The following is a 19,832-nucleotide window of genomic DNA, read 5'->3' as shown; positions in this document are numbered from 1 at the left end:
CAGGGGCGCCTGGGTGGCTCAGTGGGTTAAAGCTTCTGCCTTTGGCTCAGGTTATGATCCCAGGGTCCTGGGATCGAGCCCCGCATCGGGCTCTCTGCTCTGCGGGGAGCCTGTTTCCTCCTCTCTCTCTCTCTGCCTACTTGTGGTTTCTGTCTATCAAATAAAATCTTAAAAAAGAATAGGAAGGAACAGCAAACTCTAGGAGATAAGAGGTGAAAGATATCTGGCATTATAGTCCATGAAGAGTGCAAACATCTTGTCATGGCCTTTCATTGCCCCTTCTGTTCTATATTCTACTGTATCCCCTAAAAAGAAGAAGGGAATAGAGTTTTATGTTCCTTAGGATTTCTCACCGGTTTTTGAGAGTTCTTTTTATTTTTTTTATTTATTTTTATTTTTATTTATTTATTTGGCAGAGATCACAAGTAGGCAGAGTCAGGCAGAGAGAGAGGAGGAAACAGGCTCCCTGCTGAGCTGAGAGCCCAATGTGGGACTCGATCCCAGGACCCTGGGATCATGACCTGAGCTGAAGGCAGAGGCTTTAACCCACTGAGCCACCCAGGCGCCCCTGGTTTTTGAGAGTTCTTACCATCAGAACAGTTTTACTCGTTTGATAAAATCTGCGTGTCCTTTCTTCCATTTACCTACTGTCTTTCTTGCCTTGATCTCCTTATGTTACGTAATTATTTCCTTTGGAAGAGATTGGAGGGGGAGGGGAGGGTATTAGGAAAGAGGTACTTTATCCTGGATATATTGTAAGCTCTTTAGAGCAGCAACAGTTTTGTATCCTGTTGAATCTTTCATGGTTCCTGGTACCAAATGGGGGGCTCAAAAGATATTTGTAGGAGGAATGGGCTGTTGGGCGGGTGGACGGAGAGATGGTCTCCTGGGTGAAGTGACTTACAGAAGAACGGATGAATTTCATGTGTGTTGATGGATTCTTCAGCCCTAGTTTGTCCTCTTTTCAACACATAGGTGTTGGCTCTGTGATGACTGGTTAACTGGTAGATGGACTAGTTTGTTCTCTAGATTCTCAGTGTTTGAGGTGATCTCAGCAACTTGGGGATATCTTTGTTCTTTCAATATTCTTTCTGGATTATTTCTAGTCACTGTCATTTACAAGAGAAACTAACGAGCTATTTTAAAGAATTGTGAAGAAGGTAGGAAGAAAATTAGAATATAAAACAGGGGCTGAATCAGTTGGCAAGCTGGACCCCATAGCCAGGGAATAAACTCTTTACAGCATCACACAGTCATAATTTAAGCATCTCGCCACCTAAGAACGTTTGGGTTTGATTTTTGGATCAGGAGTGGGAGATGCCAATGAGTCTTTGTATCTTTACCAGTGAGCAAAGGTTAGTTTCTGGTTGGTGATGCTTTTTCTCATTTTCTTTCTTTTTCTCCTTTTCTACCTTCTACTATTCGTATGCTTTTCATGTGCTCCTCTGGAAGCTTTTCATGCCCTTTCTCCTTGGAAACTGCCCTTCCACGTAGCTGATAGGGGTAACAGAGTTTGACCCCCTGGGCAGGACAACAAGAAAAAATGGGAGTGACTCATGATCCTTCTTGGTGGCAGCGTTGAGGGAGGGGAGGATGGGGTCTTAACAAGTTCTCCAAAGACATGGGACGAACAGTCTCTGCACTTCATATAATGAATGCAGACAGGCCTCCGTTTGCAGCCTTACTGCTTTTTAGGGGTGTTTGAGTTGTTGGGGATGCTGCATGTCTACCTGTAGAAATAGTACCATAAATGGTCCTTCGGCCCATAGACAAGGCCCAGAAATGATGTTAGTGAAGATGAGGATGACCGAGCTGAAAGCTATAAATCTATTGTAGCTACAAATAGCTGGAAAGCATTTCTTATAAAAATATATAGTATTTCAGCAATACCATCGAGGATTCTAAAGGCCTGTCTAGGGAGCTATCTAACACGTCCAGCATCATCTTAGGGTGGGGGTGATTATGTCTGTGAGTCTAGAGCAGAATGTCCACAACACATTTTCCTCTGGAGTCTAGTGTTGGCCTCAGCCCTGATGGGCCAAGGACAGTTGTTGGGGTTGCCTATCCAGAAAACAAAAGGCATCGCTGTCCCACAGCCAAAAGTAGAATGGCACAAGTTGCCACAGGTCTCCATCATCACGGGCTCCAGGCTCATAGTTTCTCTCTTCAACTTCCCTTTTTTTATAAATCTTTTTTTTTTTTTAAGATTTTATTTATTTATTTGACAGAGAGAGATCACAAGTAGGCAGAGATGCAGGCAGAGAGAGAGAGAGGAGGAAGCAGGCTCCCTGCTGAGCAGAGAGCCCGATGCGGGACTCGATCCCAGGACCCTGAGATCATGACCCGAGCCGAAGGCAGCGGCTTAACCCACTGAGCCACCCAGGTGCCCCCAACTTCCCTTTTTTACTACCCCCCCACTCCCCTGCCTTGCTGGTTTGGTGCAGGGTGGAGCTGTGGCTTTAGCACCTGATTGAGTTCTGCACCCTTTGAGACCTGAGACTAAAACCACCCGGGGTCCCTTGAGAGTCTAAGGAGCCCTGGGCCTGGTTGAAGGGTTCCTCTTTGGAATCTGATACGGTTGTTGAGAAATGAGGTGTCTCAGATCTAATGCCCTGTCAATCAGGAGGTGAAGAAATGAGTCTGAGATCACTCAGATCACTTGAGGAACCCAGAGTCGGCAGGCTGTGTGGCCAGGGGATGGAAAGACCACCCACGGGTGTGGGGATGCCGAGAGTCACTGGTCCCAGGGCCCACTCCTGAGGAGTGGCCATCCCCGGAGGGGAGAAGTCTTGGGTTTCCCCTTCCCTTTTCTTTTCTGGGGAACAATCTGCTGAGTCTGTCTCCAGCCAGCTGTCCTTCGTCCCCACTGCTTGTGGGCATGCTGCAGTTTTCACGCTTACATTTTACACGGACATCTGCCCCTCTCTCCATTCTTGTGCGCACCATTTCCAAATTCCTGACCCATTTTGTGTTGGCGGTTTGTGAGCATTGGGTGGTTGAAAAAGCTCCTGAGGGTCAAGAGCACCGTGGCCAGGTTTTGTCTGTACCATTTGGTCATCTGTGTAAAAACGTCATCTGAAACGTCTGTTCTGATCTACTTTCAAAACAGAACAGACTGGACAGATGGAGGAAAGAGGAGAAAGTCCTCCTCGCACCACCGTCGGTCTGTGCGCCTGGTTGAATGTCTTCCTTGTCAAAACGTTTTGAGTCCTGGAGTCACCCTCTCCCTTCTATATGTACCTGGTTTAATGTCCCCAGAAATTAGATCTGCCCCAGGTATGCTGTATCTGGGCCAATCGACTCTGGGAAGTTGTAGAAATTTCTAGAAATTAAGCAATAGCATCTGCTTTTTGTTAACAGGGTCACTGACAGTAATTGGTTTTGGAAACTCTGATTTGGCTGTGGCTCTCAAACTTTGTATTGCTCTGGCTTTGTGATTCTCAACCAGGACTGTCCTTCCACCCCCAATAAAGAATTACCTCAACCTAAATGTCGCTAATACCAGGTTGAGAAATCAGCTTTAGGACTTTATGCTTTATGTGTTGCAAAAGCCATATCTTTTAAGTTGAATAATAGGATTAGAAAAAAAAAATATGTTGAAAAGGTATTTCTACTTCAACAGGGGGAAAAAAAAAGTCTATAAAACAGACATTCATTTATATGTAGAAGCGAACCCCCTCACCCCCCCCAAAAAAAAAACGGACACAGAGAACAGATCAGTGGTTTGCGAGGGGTGGGGAGGGGATGGGAGAAATAGGTAAAGGGTGTCAAAAGACAACAAATTTCCAGTTATAAATAAGTCCTGGGAATGTAACGCACAGCTTGGTGATCGTAGTTAATACAGTAGTGTGTATCTGGAAGTTGTTAAGAGAGGAGATCTTTAAAGTTCTCATCACAAGAAAAAAATTGGAACTCTGTGTGGTGATGGATATTAACTAGGCTTCGGTGAACAGGTCACAGTTATGCAAATATTGAATCATGTGCACCTGACACTAATATGTTATCTGTCATTTACATCTTGATTTAAAAAAAAAATGGAGAAAAAGGGCTGTTTGAATCCTTGGTACTATAATATCCACATCCGGTTTCTGGAATTCAGTAGGGTCAGGAACAGACCTTGCCCTGCAGCCTTTTGTATTAGATATTGTAGAAGATGCCAGGTTAGACGTGATGGCAGGCAAAAGAGGAGAATGTTGCTTTGGCTGCTGAGTTTATTACAGATTTAATTAATTTTAATCTTCCTTGTTTCCTTTCTTCTTTAAGTGAGCCTTTGTAGCTATGATGGGGTTGAAATCATGACTCTGAGATCAAGAGTTCCATGTTTACTGGCTGAGCCATCAAGGCGTGCCTACTATAGATTTAAAGAGCCCTATTAATTTAACCATTGAAAACTTGTTTGATCCCTTTCTCTTTAAAAAAAAAAAAAATCACATTTCCGAACAAATTGTGACTTTATCACGTGGGTCCTTAGAGAATCCTGAACCGTGACTTACTAACACAGGCCACGTAAGAGAAGTAGGTGTGGTTCTGGGTCTGAGATTGAGTTGTGTGTTTGGGTACAAAAAATGTTCTCCTTTCTGTGAATCTGTAATTAGAACATGCCACACGGAGTGGTATTTAAAGCATAGCATCGTCTCTCTTTAGGATTTTTTCCTTACCTTCTTTTTAAACTTAGTTTTTGGTGTGGGTTTTTTTTTTTTTTTCCCCCGCCAAAGTTCAAAAGAGAAAATCATTTTTAAAATCCGAAGGGAAATACAGTACTTTTTGAAAAGTAGATTGAAATCTATGCTGGTGATTTTATCTCCTTTACCTTCAAGCAGGGATCAGCAGGCATTGTGTGGGAAGGGCCGGGAGGTAAAAATTTCAGGCGGTGTTGCTATGGTGGCGGGAAAGAGCCGGATGAAATTCCTGGCCCAGGGAGGAGGCAGGAGGCACCTCCCGGTCCCCAGTCGGCTGGGGATATATGATTATCTTCTAGGGTGATGGGTCTAATAATTAAGCCCTGTGAGACAGTGATACAATCTGTCACCATCTCATCTTTCGATTAGTTTGGGCAAGTCTCCTATGTGGTCTCAGCCCCTCACTGACATGAGTGGAGAGCAGGGACTTGAACTCAGCATAGATCTTCAGAGAATTCAGCCCTTCCCCCTGAATGCTTGTGGGTACGTGGTCTGTGTATGTTTCTTGATTTCTTGTCACCCAGTTATAGAGACACAACTGGGTTTTTCCCATTACAGAATGGTTAGGAACGTGTATGTACGATTGAGAAGTATGTAGGTTTGGAAATCATTTTTTTAAAAATGATTTGGAAGCATTCCATTGTATGGATTTGTTACGTTTTGTCTCTATACCAGTTAGTGGTCATTTGAATGATTTTTAGTATTTTGCTATTAATGAGTAGCTCCAAATATTTGCATGCAAAACTTTTTTTTTTTTTTTTAAGATTTTATTTATTTATTAGAGAGACAGCATGAGAGGGCTGGGCGTGGTGGCCAAAGGGAGAAGCAGTCTCCCAAGTGACCGGGAGCCGTACCAAGACCCTGAGATCAAGACCTGAACTGAAGGCAGTAGCTTAACGGACTGAGCCCCCCAGGTGTCCCTGCACGCAAGACTTGTTGAAACCTTTCTTTTGAGGAGGTAGATCTCTAGGAGTTGAATTGTGGGAACCCAAGGTGAGATTGTGTTTAGCTTTTTAAGAAACTGCCAAACTGTTTTCTAAAGCTGCTGTACCGTTTTACATCCTTACCCACACGTGGTACCGTCAGTATTACTACTTTTTTTCTATCCAGGAAATCGTTTGTTGGGAATGGGAAGTAGACCCTACGAACCTCCCTTTCAGAGACAGGGAGGCAGGTAATAACCAACCCTTCCTCCAGGATTGCTCCAGACCAAAGCAGATGGAGCGAGCTTTGGTGCAAGGACATTGCGGCGTAAAAATGTTACTGGTGGTTACGGGCAGGAAAATGTTTAGCTGTTAAATTTCACACTTATCCGGCTCAGAGATTAGGATGAAAACTTGCCCAAGTTTTAATAAAATGTGTATGTTAGGATCAAACTTAGAAAGACATTTTAACACTCAACTCGTGAGCTTTCTCCGTATGCTAGGTTGCCTGGATTGTGCATTAAGTTATCAGCCTCATTTAACAATGACAGAATCTAATGGCTTGCGTATGGTAGGCAAATAGTTCTTCCCCACACAAACCTGGACGATCTGGTGAGTGTCCGCTTGTGACTTCATTTTCAAATGCCTGTGGGTGGCCTCTTTTCTGGACCTGGGCACGTGTGTTCTATTCAGACAGAGCGGAGGCAGAACATTTGGGGGCTCAGGGAAACCACCAAGAACAACCTGTAAAAATAGCCACTTCCGTTGTACTCTGTAGTTCGGATTTCATGAAAATTGCCAGGTTAAGCTTTTTCAAGGAACAAAGGGAGTGTTTTGAATGTGTTTCCATTCCTACCTGGGGAAGACAGCAGCTGTAGGCCTCGTGTTATGGCCAATGGGCTTGAAATTTCCAGTCTGGGTGCATTTCCTAGAACCTGCTTATCAGCATTTCTTCACACCTATTGAAAAAGACCTTTGGACGAAGGAAGTTGAACCGCTGTTTGATCCTATAGGACTGTGTCAACAAAGGGCTTACCCGACCTTCAGGGACAGTAAAAAGTACCATCGCACAACTCAGGTGTAAGAAACTGAACGCGGTGTAGCTTCTGGAAGTCAGGAGGTTTATGTTAATCCTTGCGACAATTTATATTAATTCAGCAATGTTTCATAATAAAATATTTGATTCTTACTAAGTAGGCGGTTTTAAAAATGGGCAACCCATGAAATCCGTTTTGATTAAAAAAAAAATAGTGCAGGTGAGAGTCATAGCAAACAGTGCTTCAGACTTAGGATTTGGGGGACAGGACCACTGTGAATTAATTATTTCATGATTTTTACCCAATGAGTAAAAGTTCTCACCTTATAGAACTTCGGAAGTTTCCATTTGAGTGTGTGTGCATACATGTGTGTGTACATGTGTGTGTCTGTAGGTAATTCAGAACTTTAAAATGTTGCAGTCTCTGATGTGTAAATTAAAAAGACAATAGAGGGGCGCCTGGGTGGCTCAGTGGGTTAAAGCCTCTGCCTTGGGCTCAGGTCATGATCCCAGGGTCCTGGGATCGAGCCCCACATCTGGCTCTCTGCTCAGGGGGAAGCCTGCTTCCCTTCCCCTCTCTCTGCCTACTTGGATCTCTGTCTGTCAAATAAATAGTATCTTTAAAAAAAAAAATGATAGAAACGGGGGTGTCTGGCTGGCTCAGTCTGTAGAGCATGCAAGTCTTGATCTCAGGGTCATCAGTTCAAGCACCACATGAGGTGTAGAGATCACTTCAATAAATAAAAATAGTTCAGACACTTAGAAGTCTTTTTCTAGATCGTTGGAGTTAATGTAGTTTTGGGGTGGAGTGCTGTGTGAGAGAACAGTGTTAGAGGACGGCGGAAGTGAATGTTCTTTTTGGAAGCAGCTGTGGGCTAAATAAATCCGACTGGCAGGCAGTTGGAGGAGAATTCTTGGTGTTCCCTGTGTCTCAGCCCGAGCTGCCCATCAGAGGGACAGCAGTGACTCCTGCAGGGTTGGGGACTCCCCTCTCTTGATGTTCTGTGTGTTCTTTAAATAAGGCAGGCTTTATAGAGATTTATAGAGAAATAACTTGTAATCATTTTTGATGCTGTGTATGATTGTGGAGGATTTCAACCCCTCTTTGGAGGTAAGGTTGAAGTATGAGTTAATACCTCAAGACTTGTGTAACAAGGAGAAAGGGAATGCCTGTGGGGAGGGCTTCTGTAGGGCTGTGGCAGGTGGTGCTGGGAGAGCCAGTCACAGGGAACAGGAGAGCTGGTCCCAAAGCCCCAAAGACTTGGACCAGACTCAGTGTTGACTTGGGATTCCGAGCAAGGTTCTGGCTCCTGGCTGGCAAGGTCATTACTGGCAACAAGGGAGTAATTTTTAAGTCAGATTTTTCAAAATAATTTTCAAAGAAGTACACCCAATATAGGACTCAGACTTAAAACCCCGACATCAAGTGTCACCTGCTCTACAGACCGAGCCAGCCAAAGGTCCCCAAGTCAGATTTTTGTGTCTTAAATTTTCCCTTCTGGCGAGCAAGGGTAGAAGAGAACAGATGGTTCTGTGTGTGGTCACTGGCCACTTAAAGTGACTTCTGGGTTATATATTTTTTTAAAGATTTATTTAATTGACAGAGAGCATAAGCAGGGGGAGCAGCAGGCAGAGGGAAAGGGGAAAGCAGACTCCCCACTGAGCAAGGAGCCCCATGTGGAGCTTGATCCCAGGACCCTAAGATTGTGACCTGAGCCAAAGGCAGAGGCTTAACCCACTGAGCCCCCCAGGTGCCCCTGTTGTTATATTTTAATGTGCATTGATTCGTTCATTTATTTTATGAATTATTTCAAGGAGATAAATAGTATGGAGTGTAGAAAGAGCATGGGGTTAGGAATCGGAGGGAAGAGCTGTGTGATGGAAAGCAAGGACTTGGGCTCTGAGTTTCAGTTTCCTCCTGGAGGCAGGATTCCCTGCTTACTGAGGGTTGGTATTAAATCGATTCAGTGTCCTTGAGGCTCTTAGCTTGTGACTGTGACACATGGGCATGCCATTATTGGAAGTTAGCTACTCTTTTTGCTACTGATAAACATAATTTAAAGTAGTATAACGTGGAGGGGGGGGGCCCAGATGGCTCAGCGGGTTAAGCATCCAACTCTTGATTTCAGCTTGGGACTTGATCTCAGGATTATAAGATTGAGCCCGGCATTTGACCATACTGGGCATGGAGCCTGCCTAAGATTCTCTCTCTCTCTCCCTTTCACCCAGTGGGTTAAGCCTCTGCCTTTCTCCCCCAGTGCGCTCTCTCAAAAACAACAACACCCCAAAAACCCCCCAAAACTAAAATACTCCGATGAAAAATAACGTAACATAAAGTTATTTCTATATTATTTACTTATATATTACTTATATATTATTTATTTATATTTATTTATTTATCTATATTATTTATCCCCCACCAACTCTTTTAAGAGACTAGTAGGAGCCCCTTAAATGGCAAGTTAAATATACTCTAATCAATATATTTTACATATTTCACTTAACATTTGAAATAAAAATTAAGTAGACCAATAAAATGAGGTTGAAAGTTCTAGAAAAAGTTCCATGCAGGTGCCATTTCCAGTGGTAACTTAGGTATAGTATTTTCACATGAACACCCTGCGTCATAAGGATGTGCTTGTTTGGGGTCCTTTTTGTTGGGGTTGATGAAGTGGACCAGATTAGTAATAACTTGATGAAAAATGAGCACTTAATGGTATGTTCCATCACATGGGCGTACATCATACGGATAATTTGTTATAATTTGATCAGTAACACCCAGTGATTTCTTCAAACTTTTATCTTGTTCTTGGAAACGAGTGGTTTTCATGTTGTGAAATTAGAGGAGGAGGAAATTCATCATCGAAAGATAAATACTCGCTTATTTCATTTGTCCAGTGGGGGCATAACAAATGGAAATAAAATCAACGCTGAAGACTAGGCCCCAGGTGAAAACAATAGGATCTGCAAGTTTCCGTCTTGGGCTATAGTCCTGAACACTGGCATGTGTTGGATGGTTTGGTGGAATCCTAGCGAAAGTTCTGATCTTTCCTAAGACTTTAGTCCTTCTCTTGGAGCATCGATTTGACCCCTGGATTTGGTCCCAGTAGGAAGTCAGCAGACTGTTCGAATGCCATCCAGGTGGCCAGGCTCAGGTGGCCGGGTGCTCCAGGCTTGGAGCTGGGAAGGTCGGAGCCAGCAGATGCCAGTGAGTTTTCAACACTGGTGGAGCAATGTGGCGACCTGGTTAAACTTGTTTCTGGAACCCAACTGCCTGGAGTCAAGTTCTTCCCATCTTGCGATGCTGGGCGAGTTGCTCTGCCTTCAGGCCTTCAGGTTCTCTCTCTGGAAAGCTCAGTGATAGCAGTGCCTGTCTCAAGGGCCTTTCTGAGTGACATGAGATCATTCGCATAAACCACTTGGCATTTCCGCAACACAAGGCCTACTATTTTCTGGCCTCCTTTTCCGTGTTCTCTGGTGGGACGCTCAGTCAGGCTTGTCTCTAGTGAAGGCTGTGCCTGATGCTTTCTGAAGAGTCATTCTTGTTTGAGAAAAACATTTGCTTTTTAAAATGTTGTTTTTTCTTAAAGGAATGTAGTAGTCAGTGGTTTTGAAAGTGGTGATTTGCCACGAAACACAACCCAAGCTCCCAGTGAAATCTCCTTTGTTTTGTTTACAGGGGACACGGGTCTGGCTGAGAGAAAATGGCCAGCATTTTCCAAGTACTGTCAATTCCTGTGCAGAGGGCGTCGTGGTCTTCCGGACAGACTATGGTCAGGTGAGCACACGTGGGCGGCTTCCCGACATGTTCTGCTTCCGAAGGTTGTCCTACAAGAGCACATGAGTGTTCGCTGGCCCCCTCTCTCCCTCCCCCCCATACCTTCAATGGTTTTTTTCTAAGTGGGAAAAACCAAATCCTGGAAAGAATGTAGAACATACACCTTAAGTGTGTGGGGGAGATGTAATAAAACTCCCCAAACGGAACGTACAAAGTGTTCCAACCGGACAGGACAGAAGAGCGCTCCACTTGGCTGGTTCCTGGGAATCTTGTTAAAGAAACAGACGTACAAGGTGCAAGCAATTTGAGAAAAACTTCAGAATTATGGATATTTGCGTATTGGTTTCCTTACCGCCTTCCCTTGAAATTCTTGCATGTCCTACAGTGTTGGAAATACGGGTCTGCCGGTGACAATGTAGGTAGTGGCAGTTCCTGTAAGAACACGGTGGGCTACACCTCAGCCTGAGTCCCTTGTCCACCTTGTTCTTCAAACAAAGAGGTTCCTTCAGGTGGGGGCTTTGACCACTGCTTCGGGTGCCCTGTTCATTAGTGAAACCTAAAAGCTTGTATCAGCGAAAACAAATACATGAATCCAGAAATTAACTCATCGGTTGTATTTGGGCGATTGTAAAAGAAGGCTGGTGTCTGGTGTCTCCGTTTTATCAAGGAAACTCATTTTAATGTTACCAATGGATGCCTTTTTCAGAGGCACATAGCAAAATCTAAGACCTAAGGAGAGAAGGATGTCCTCTGCCGGTATTTAAAAACTCAGTGTCTGATTCTGGTTTGCCAGTTTTGTTGACAACAAACCCTTCAGGGGCAGTGTCAAGTAGTTTAAGGCAGATACGGGCTACATGGTTATCAAGACCTCTTCCCAGAGAGAGTCCACTTGGTGGCACCTTTCTTGTTTCATGGTTTAATCAAGTGATGTCACTGGGCTGTGTTACAGGTCCTCAGTTTCTCTGTCGCCTGAGAGTCTTGAATAGTTGATCAGCATTTGTCCCGTGGGGAAGACCTCGCTGGGTTTGGTCGAAGGCGATTGCGGGGGATGGGGAGGGGCAGAGAGATCGCGAGTCTGACGGTCATTGCCAGCAGGGACTCGAACTGCTGTCCAGCCTGGTTTCCTTCTCATCAGATTCTCAGGCTGTACGGTATGATCTGTAAACTAAGGACAGGCTAAGTGACTTTTGTCAGGCGTGAGTGTGTACGTTCCCACGCAGGGCTCGTCCGTGTCCGTCTGTCGTGCCGTTATCCTGCCTGCCCTTCCCACTCGACCCGGATGAGAATTCACTGCCTTTTAGGTTCTGTACGTACTTTTCAAGATGATGGAAAAAACCAGAAAAGCGTGTATTTAAACAGTGCCCATGACTTGATGTAACTTTGTTCCTGAAAGTGTTATAAAATAGATTGTTGATGGAATTTTTTCTTCATTGACTTGTTTTTTAATCCCAAAGATAATTCTTTTTTTTTTTTTTAACTTTACCCCTCTATAAAAAATGTGTGGTAAAAAACACATTAACACTAAACATAACCATTTATTTTTAAAGTGGTTTTTAAAAAAATTTTTATCTATTTGACAGAGATGACAAGAAGGCAGAGATGCAGGCAGGAAGAGAGGGGGAAGCAGGCTCCCTGCTAAGCAAGAGCCCGATGGGGGGCTCGATCCCAGGACCCTGAGATCATGAGCTAAGCCGAAGGCAGAGAGCCTTTAACCCACTGAGCCACCCAGGCGCCCCATAAACGTAACCATTTTTAAGTGTACGCTTAAGTAGTCTTAGGTATTTTCATACTGTTGTTCCAGAGAACTCTAGAATTTTGTCATCTTGCGATACTGAGACTCTGTACCCACCAGCAATTCCCTATCTTTCCTCTCACCAGTTCTTGTTAACTACCTTTCTACCCTCTGTCTCTGATTTTGATTACTTTAGATACTTCGTGTGAGAGGACAGATATCACTCACACACACACACACACACACACACACAGTATTTTGTCCTTTTTTTGGTGTGGTTGGCTTATTTTGCTCAACATGGTGTCCTTGGGGATCTAAGATGTTTTCTGTTCCCGTCTGAGTACACCGCTCAGCAGAGGCTAACACGGAAACTTCAGCCCTTTGGTGCTGTTGTCCATGACACAGGGTCTGAACTCTGTACCACGTGAAGCCATTTTCAGCCCTAGCTAAGGAACAGCTTAGCGGACGGAGGTGGAGTGAGGGTCAGGCCAGTAACCGTGTTCACGGCTGACAGTGATCTACTGACAGAGATCGTGGGCTTCGGAACAGCTAAACCAGAATAGCATGCACTTAAATGTGAAAGCCACCCTCAGCTTTGACTTCTCATCCTCTGTCAGTCACCAAATACTTGGTCTTACGTTGTCCACTCTGTCATTCCCAAGTATAAGGAGCTTGGAGATGTGTGTAGAAATTACAGGGTTTAAGCCAGAAGAGTGCGACAAGACGGAAGAATTGCATTCCGCCTTGGATCAAGAAGGGACTGTGGCCAGGGGACTCCAGTGTCTTTCTTTCCTGACGTCTGTCCTTTCCTCACATCCCAAGTTCACTGTGATGTGAATTTACAGGTGTATTCGCCCAGGGTTAGGAGAAGTTCATGAATGGGTTCTGGTCCCCCGGACGGACACAGTGACTCTGTAACTGGCCAGGGACAGATTCTTCAAGGAATTAAGGTCCAAGATATAGAGCATGGCCTTGTCCTCGCCAAGCCTGTCTAGGATAACTTTTCAAGGTATTGGCTACTTTTAACTCAGTTTATTAAAAGATGTGAAAAAAAATCAGTGGGGGGGGCAGGTGGGAGAGGGAGAATGAAGAGTTCCTGTTGAAGGGGTACAGAGTTTTAGTTTTGGAACATTTCTGATGGTGGACAGTGGTGACAGTTGTGGGAAAATGTCCTTGTGCTTTAATGCCACTGAATTGAACACTCAAATGGTTAAAGTGGCTTTTTTTTTCATTCTTTTCTACATTTTACCACAATAATAATAATAATAAAAAAACATGTTTGAGGTAAAAGCTGTTAAATGGGTATTTTTCTGCATTTAAAAAAAAAACCATTCTGGTGACATTTTTGTTGGGGAAATGTGGCGTCAGAGAAATAAAGGCTAATGAAACTCTTAGTCTGCCCTACTTGGAGGACTGTGGTCTCTTAGGTTATGTGACTCGCCTGGGAGTCCTGCTCAGCTGCAGATTCTGACTGGCAGGTCTGAGGCGGAGCCTGAGAGTCTGCATTTCTCACAAGCACCCCGTGGTGTCTGATGCTGCTGCTGCTGGTTTCCTGAACCGCCTGGGGGTCATGGTTGCCTACAGTGAGAGCAGGGAGTGCTCTCAAATCCTTTGTGTGGACCACTGGTCCCAGGGTTCCAGAGGAAGCAGAGAGAGGAGGAGGCGGGCTTTAGGTGAAGCGAGAACCCTTTTCGTTGACCTTCCAAAGCTCTTCCGTTCTCCTTGCTCGATGCCCTTCCTTCCTACAAGCATTTGACCTTGAGCGTGGCCAGGTTGGGTCTGACGGCAGCAACATGATTCCTGAGCGAATCAAAAAACCATTCTGAAATCCTTTTTAGTGTTGGAAGCTGAGCAGAGCCAGGCGTCTCTAAAATCCTAAAGTGGGACCTCAGGGACCGTGGGTAGGCAGGAGATAATTGTGTGTCTTTTGTGAGAACACCAAAGGGCATGTTCACTGATTTCATTCAGACGCTGAGAATTTTGCATATGTCCTCAGCTGTTTTGGGGAGAGTGGGTTTTTTTGTTTGTTTTGTTTTGTTTTTTGGCCAGGGACATAGCTTCACTGTTAACTTAAAATTCCATTTCACACTAAAAGTAAAACTACTGTAGGTTGATCCAGGGACTAGAGAGGACCAAAATGTTCCCGTTTGATTTATAACGTACGCTCTACTCGCCGTGAAGTATTTGCAGATGGAGAAAGAAATGTGCAAGAGACGCGCTAGCACACTTGGTTGAAAACTATGCATAGCTGTGGCCTGTGGAGGACACAGCAGCAGGGCAGGTCTGCACGTGCCCTGAAAGTTTGTTCTAGGCGTACGTTGTTTTATCACGCTTTCCTTTCCTGAGCTTAAAGATACTGCCTTTTGTTTTTTGCCTTTTTGCAGATTGAAGGTTTGTGACAACCCTGCTTGAGCAAGACTGTTGGTGACACTTTTTCCAACAGCATTTGCTTACTTTGTGTCTCTGTGTCACATTTTGGTATTCTTGCCATATTTAAAACTGTCTCATAATTGTATTTGTTACGGTGATCTGTGATCAGTGATTATAGCTCACTGAAAACTCAGATGATGGCTAGCTTTCTTTTTTAAAGATTTTATTTATTTATTTGAGACAGAGATAGCATGAGCAGAAGGAGAAGCAGACTCCCTGCTGTGCTGGGAGCCTGACGTGGGGCTCGATCCCTGGACCCAGAGATCATGACCTGAGCCCAAGGCAGATGCTTAACCAGCTGAGCCACCCACCCGTGCCCCGAAGGCTAGCATTTTTTATCAGTGTTTTTTTTTTTAAGATTTTATTTATTTATTTGACAGAGAGAGAGAGAGATCACAAGTAGACAGAGAGGCAGGCAGAGAGGGGGAAGCAGGCTCCCCACCGAGCAGAGAGCCCAATATGGGGCTCGATCCCAGGACCCTGAGACCATGACCCAAGCCAAAAGCAGAGGCTTAACTTACTGAGCCACCCAGGTGCCCCAGCAATAAAGGATTTTTAATGTATGCACATTGTATTTTAGGCATTGTTGCACAGTTAGTAGCTAGAGTATAGTATAAACATAACTTCTATATGCACTGGGAAACCAAAAAATTCATTCAAATCGCTTTATTGTGAGGGTCTGGAACCAAACCTGCAATTTTTCCGAGGTACACCTGTCCGTGTGTTCTTGGACATTGAACCGCAGACCGTTTTAGAAGAGCACCATGGCTTTGCAGGGTGCAGGTATGGCTAGATTAGCTCTTAGGGATGTGTAAGAGCAAGGACAGCCTTGAACTTCGGTCTTTTCTGGAACACTCATGAGCTACACGGGCCATCACGATAGCACCCTTTAGGAACATTGTAAATCGAGTAATAAGTTCTAAATTAGATTTTTCACTTTGTAAGTGAGCTATTCTTTTCCTAGAAGAGCCTAATTTGATTGCTCTGAAACAGCTCACAGTGATATCAATTTACCTAATTGTGTTTTCAGGGGTAGTTATTCAGCTTACCCCAGCAAACTTAATCAAGGCAATTACTCTAAGCAGTGATTCTGTGGGGTTTTTTGTTTGCATTGTCTCTCTATGGGGTCTTCAGAAATATGTTCCTGGCTGGGGATTTCATCACCCCAGTCTACGAGTAAATGCCCTCCTCCTCGCCCTTCCGTCTTTATTGGCTTGCCACGAGTATGATTAGATTTGGGCTTAAAAGTTATTGTTCTCATTTGATTAATTCACGAACAGGCGGTTAGGCGGCCGGGTTACTCTCAAGTCCGCCCCACCCCACGGGAAAGTCAGACTTCCTCCAGCCCCACGGGAGACCCAGGGCCCGTTACTTGGAGGGTCACGCCGCCCATTTCCTGCCATCCCAACCTTTGCTGTTTGACCTTCCAGTGTTGACTTGTTGGAATTAGTAATGTGGGCCCAATTTTGTGAAACTTCATGATGGATTCATAGGGATTTTTGTTGGTGGTGCATTTCTTGATCATTTTCTCATACTCACTGTCCTGCCCCACTGTTCTTTCTTTGCTGTTTTCCCTTCACTTTGCTAGGACGAGTGCGGTTTTGTGTCCCTGGCAGGGAGTATGCAGCCCGTGAGGTTCATGGACCACGTGCATCCACTCCTGGGTTCCGGGGGCATCTCCCTCAGGCCTGCTGAGGGCTGAGGAAGGGACAGTGGGGCAGCCCAACACCCGGGCCCCCCACCCTGTCAGGAGGTGGACAGCTGGATCTCCGTGATGGCACTTCCGGGGCGCACAGATTGGATCTGGCTGTTAATGCGAAGGGGTGGGTCCGAAATATTTTAACGGAATTGCAGATTTCATCGGAAAGGAAGCTGACAGCCCAGCTGGCCCCCAAGAGCTCAGGAATGCCCTGGAGTTCAGCATTCCAAGCTTCGCACGCAAAGCCAGCTGTGGGCCTGGCAGCTGCAGAGAGAGGTCTCACCGGCGGGCCAGTCCCTTCTGTGTGCTTGGCTGCTGGTGTGGCCCTCCCAGGGTGGGGGTCGGCCCAGGAGCCCTTGGGGCTGCTCACACGAGTGGTAGGTAGGGGAAGGGGGAGACCTGCAGTGAGACACTTAAATTAAGGAAGATGGGGACAGTGTTTGTGATGCAGAACTAGTCCCCAGGGCGCTGTGAGTCTCAGCCAAACTGGGACAAGAGGACAGATGTTTTCTAGACAGCTGGCCTGGACGTAATTCCAGCCCTATGTTGTTATTGTTAGAAGTATATCACCTTCTCAATATTTTTTAACTTTAGCATTAATGCACCTATTTTGGGGAAATCTTACTCCTTTTGTGTTCAAAAGGAAGGAAGCATGGATTAGTTCTATTTTTGCCCCTTGTAACCTCGCAGGACTCAAGTGTCCCTTGTATTGCAAAGGCTGCTTCCAACCCAGTGAACCTGTGGGTCCATTGGAACCATATGAAACTGCCATCTTCCAGGCTGAGAGGGTCGAATATCAGCAGCTCCAAGTGGTTCGGCTCAAAAACGTGTTCATGACCTTCTATTTTAACTTTGTGTCATAGTTTATTGGTAAGTTTATCACTTCAAGATAGAATGAAAGATTGAGTTTTCCAGGTGGCTGACAGTAAAGTTTAACAAAATGGGAGTGTTTTTGCAGTCCAGTCGAGGGGCACAACATATCCCTAAAACAATATACAGCCCTGGCTTGGGAAGTCCCACCGTCTTGATCCATGGCCCGTGTGTGTGTGTGTGTGTGTGTGTGTGTGTGTATTAACAGCCATGACAGGCTGTGACCCTTGTATTTCGGGGTTTCCATTTTCCCCAAGTGTCTAAATGATTTTCTGTGATGGGTCTCTGCTGCAAATATCCAAATTTGAGTTGAAAGAAAAAAAGAATGGATATACATTTTTTTCTTTTTTGGAGTTTGGGTTTTCCTCTATTGTTGAGTGTCTGTGGGTGTCTATTGTAAATATACATAACATAAAATTGACCATTTTAACTATTTTTACATGTGTAATTCAGTGGCATTCATTACATTAGCATTGTGTGAAAACATCACCACTGTTTCCAAAACTTTTTTAATAATCCCCAAAACAGAAGCTCCATACCCGTTAAGCACTAACTCCCTATGTAATTTATTTTTACTTTTTTTTTTTTTTTTAAGATTTTTATTTGACGGGGGTGGGGTGCGTGGAGAGAGCATGCACAAGGGGGCAGTCAGAGGGAGAGGGGGAAGTCCCCACTGAGCAGGGAGCCCGATGTGGGACTTGATCTCAGGACCCTGCGATCATGACCTGAGGTGAAGGCAGATGCTTAACAGACTGAGCCACCCAGAGCCCCCATGTAATTCCTTTTTAACCTACTTTCTTCTTGGGTACCTTTTCTTGTGCTGCTTTTAGAAATAGGAGCACAGTAGAAATTCTGTTTTGTGTAACCTTTCCTACGGAATAGATGATGTCCGGAAGGAATGGCGGTAGACCTTGGGTCCAGGTTTCTAGGAGGGAGAATCTGAGACTGACCACTCCTGAGCGTTGGCCGTGGCCAAGGGACATGTCTGTGAGCATGAGTGGTGCTGCCCCATCCTTTCGCCGCTCAAAGAGGAGGTGTCTGCAGAGCTGGCTACATTAGGGGAAAGACGGGCGCACTGGTGACAAGTGACAGATAATTGTGAAAATCAGACGCATTGGCTTCTCTTGTTGAAACATCAGTCTGGGTCCATCTGTTATTCTTGGAAGTCGCTTTAATCAGAACAGCACAACTGTATTAAGAAGACAGCACTGAGCTGGGAAACTCTTAAATTCTTTATGCGTTTCCCACATTTTGCTGTTTCATCCTGGAAATACCCATCTCTGAGATGGATATTAAACTAGAGCCCGCGGAGTTTCTTAGAAGTCTGCACTCCAGAGACAGAACGCCACCGGGACTTCCAGTCTTGTGCTGAAGACCAACTAAAATGCAGTGTGTCCAAAGTACTTGGTTTTGAGTGAGAAAATATTTTTATGCTCTGAGAGCCACGTGAGTTTTACTCTCTAGACCTCTTCCAAGAATTTGTTTTGGCGTCTTGTGGCTCAGAGATGGAAAGTCAAATATTTCCATTAATTTTCACTCTGGGACTACAGGGGGGAAAAAAAAAATTCTGCTTGTTTATTAGTACACCCAGCTCCCGCGTGAAAACATGTGTGTCTTTGCAAATCTGCATAGCTCTATGTATTGTAAATTTTACCCATTGTAAATTTGAGCATTTTGAAACCTAAGACTGCTAGCCCCTACATTTCCACATCTGCATTGAGGTGGGGATTTTTTCAGTAACAAACACGGTAGGACGCGTTGGTGTTCTGAGGAATGTGGGCTGCGCCCGGTGTCACAGGCCCTGCTTCCTCCGAGTGCATACTGTTTCTGTGTCGTTACCTGCCGTAGTCCACCGCCCCTGGAAAAAATCCATTGTTAAGACCTAAGAGCTCCGGGCCTCTGGGACCTGCCTTCTTGTAGCTTTACGTGAACCCAGCCCAAGTGGATTTAGAATCCAGCTTATTTCAGACTGTTTGAGACCCGGCTTTTCCCTCGTCCCTTTGGGCTGAACAGCTGGGCCCTACCCCTGCTGCCCTCCCCACGCCCCACCCCGGATAGGTAGACAGGTGGCTGGGGGATTGGGTGCTATTAGCAGTATTTATCGGCCCCTGTGGGGCTCTAGCTGAACACAAATTCTCTCTCTCTGTAAAGGCTTTTGCAGGAGAATGCGTATCGCCTCTGCCCTAGGGCATGACCTTCTTGGCTTCTTCCCTCCTTGGGGGGCCAAATTGTTCACTTTTGCCTTTTCTCCTTTGCAGGTATCTCCCAACTTTGGCTTCTTCTTCCCAACCTTTAGGCCTCATCTGTTTATTTGTACCCAAGCCTGCCTCGGATCTGCCAGTCTCTCTGCTTGGATTCCAGCCTCCACGTCTCGGTGGCACACTCTGCTTGTGCCTCTCTGAGCCTGTGGTGTTTCCAGACCTTTCCTGCCACGCTCCTGTGCAAGCAGGAGGAGAAGGGCAGAAGTGAGGTGCTGTCAGTCCCGTGGTTCCTTTTGATTTTGTGGGTCACTTAGCAAATTAGATGTCTCATCCTTGCAGATAAGCAGGATACTATCTTGCATTCTTGGTGCCCATGAATCCTGAACGTAGCTAATTAATTGTGTGCTAAGCTCAGACCAGGTCATGAATTATGACCAGGAGAGGTAAATAGAAAACATTGAATCAAGACTAGATTCTTCTTGGG

The 19,832-nt window shown here is 45.1% G+C and overlaps 1 protein-coding gene across 2 annotated transcripts in view; it reads left to right on the top strand.

The window, feature by feature from the left end:
• MYO10 (myosin X) overlaps positions 1-19,832 on the top strand; it is a 211,424-nt gene that overhangs the window by 34,342 nt on the left and 157,250 nt on the right. For both annotated transcript variants that reach the window (XM_004761205.3, XM_004761204.3), the window contains exon 2: positions 10,318-10,416. In XM_004761205.3, the coding sequence (XP_004761262.1) occupies positions 10,318-10,416 (99 nt within the window). The remainder of the gene's footprint in view (positions 1-10,317; positions 10,417-19,832) is intronic.

This window comes from Mustela putorius, unplaced genomic scaffold (genome assembly GCF_011764305.1).
Source record: "Mustela putorius furo isolate JIRA1106 unplaced genomic scaffold, ASM1176430v1.1 tig00000589_pilon_pilon_pilon, whole genome shotgun sequence".
NCBI lineage: Eukaryota > Metazoa > Chordata > Mammalia > Carnivora > Mustelidae > Mustela > Mustela putorius.
The sequence above is the reverse complement of the archived record's forward strand: the minus strand, read 5'-3'. Positions and strand labels throughout refer to the sequence as shown.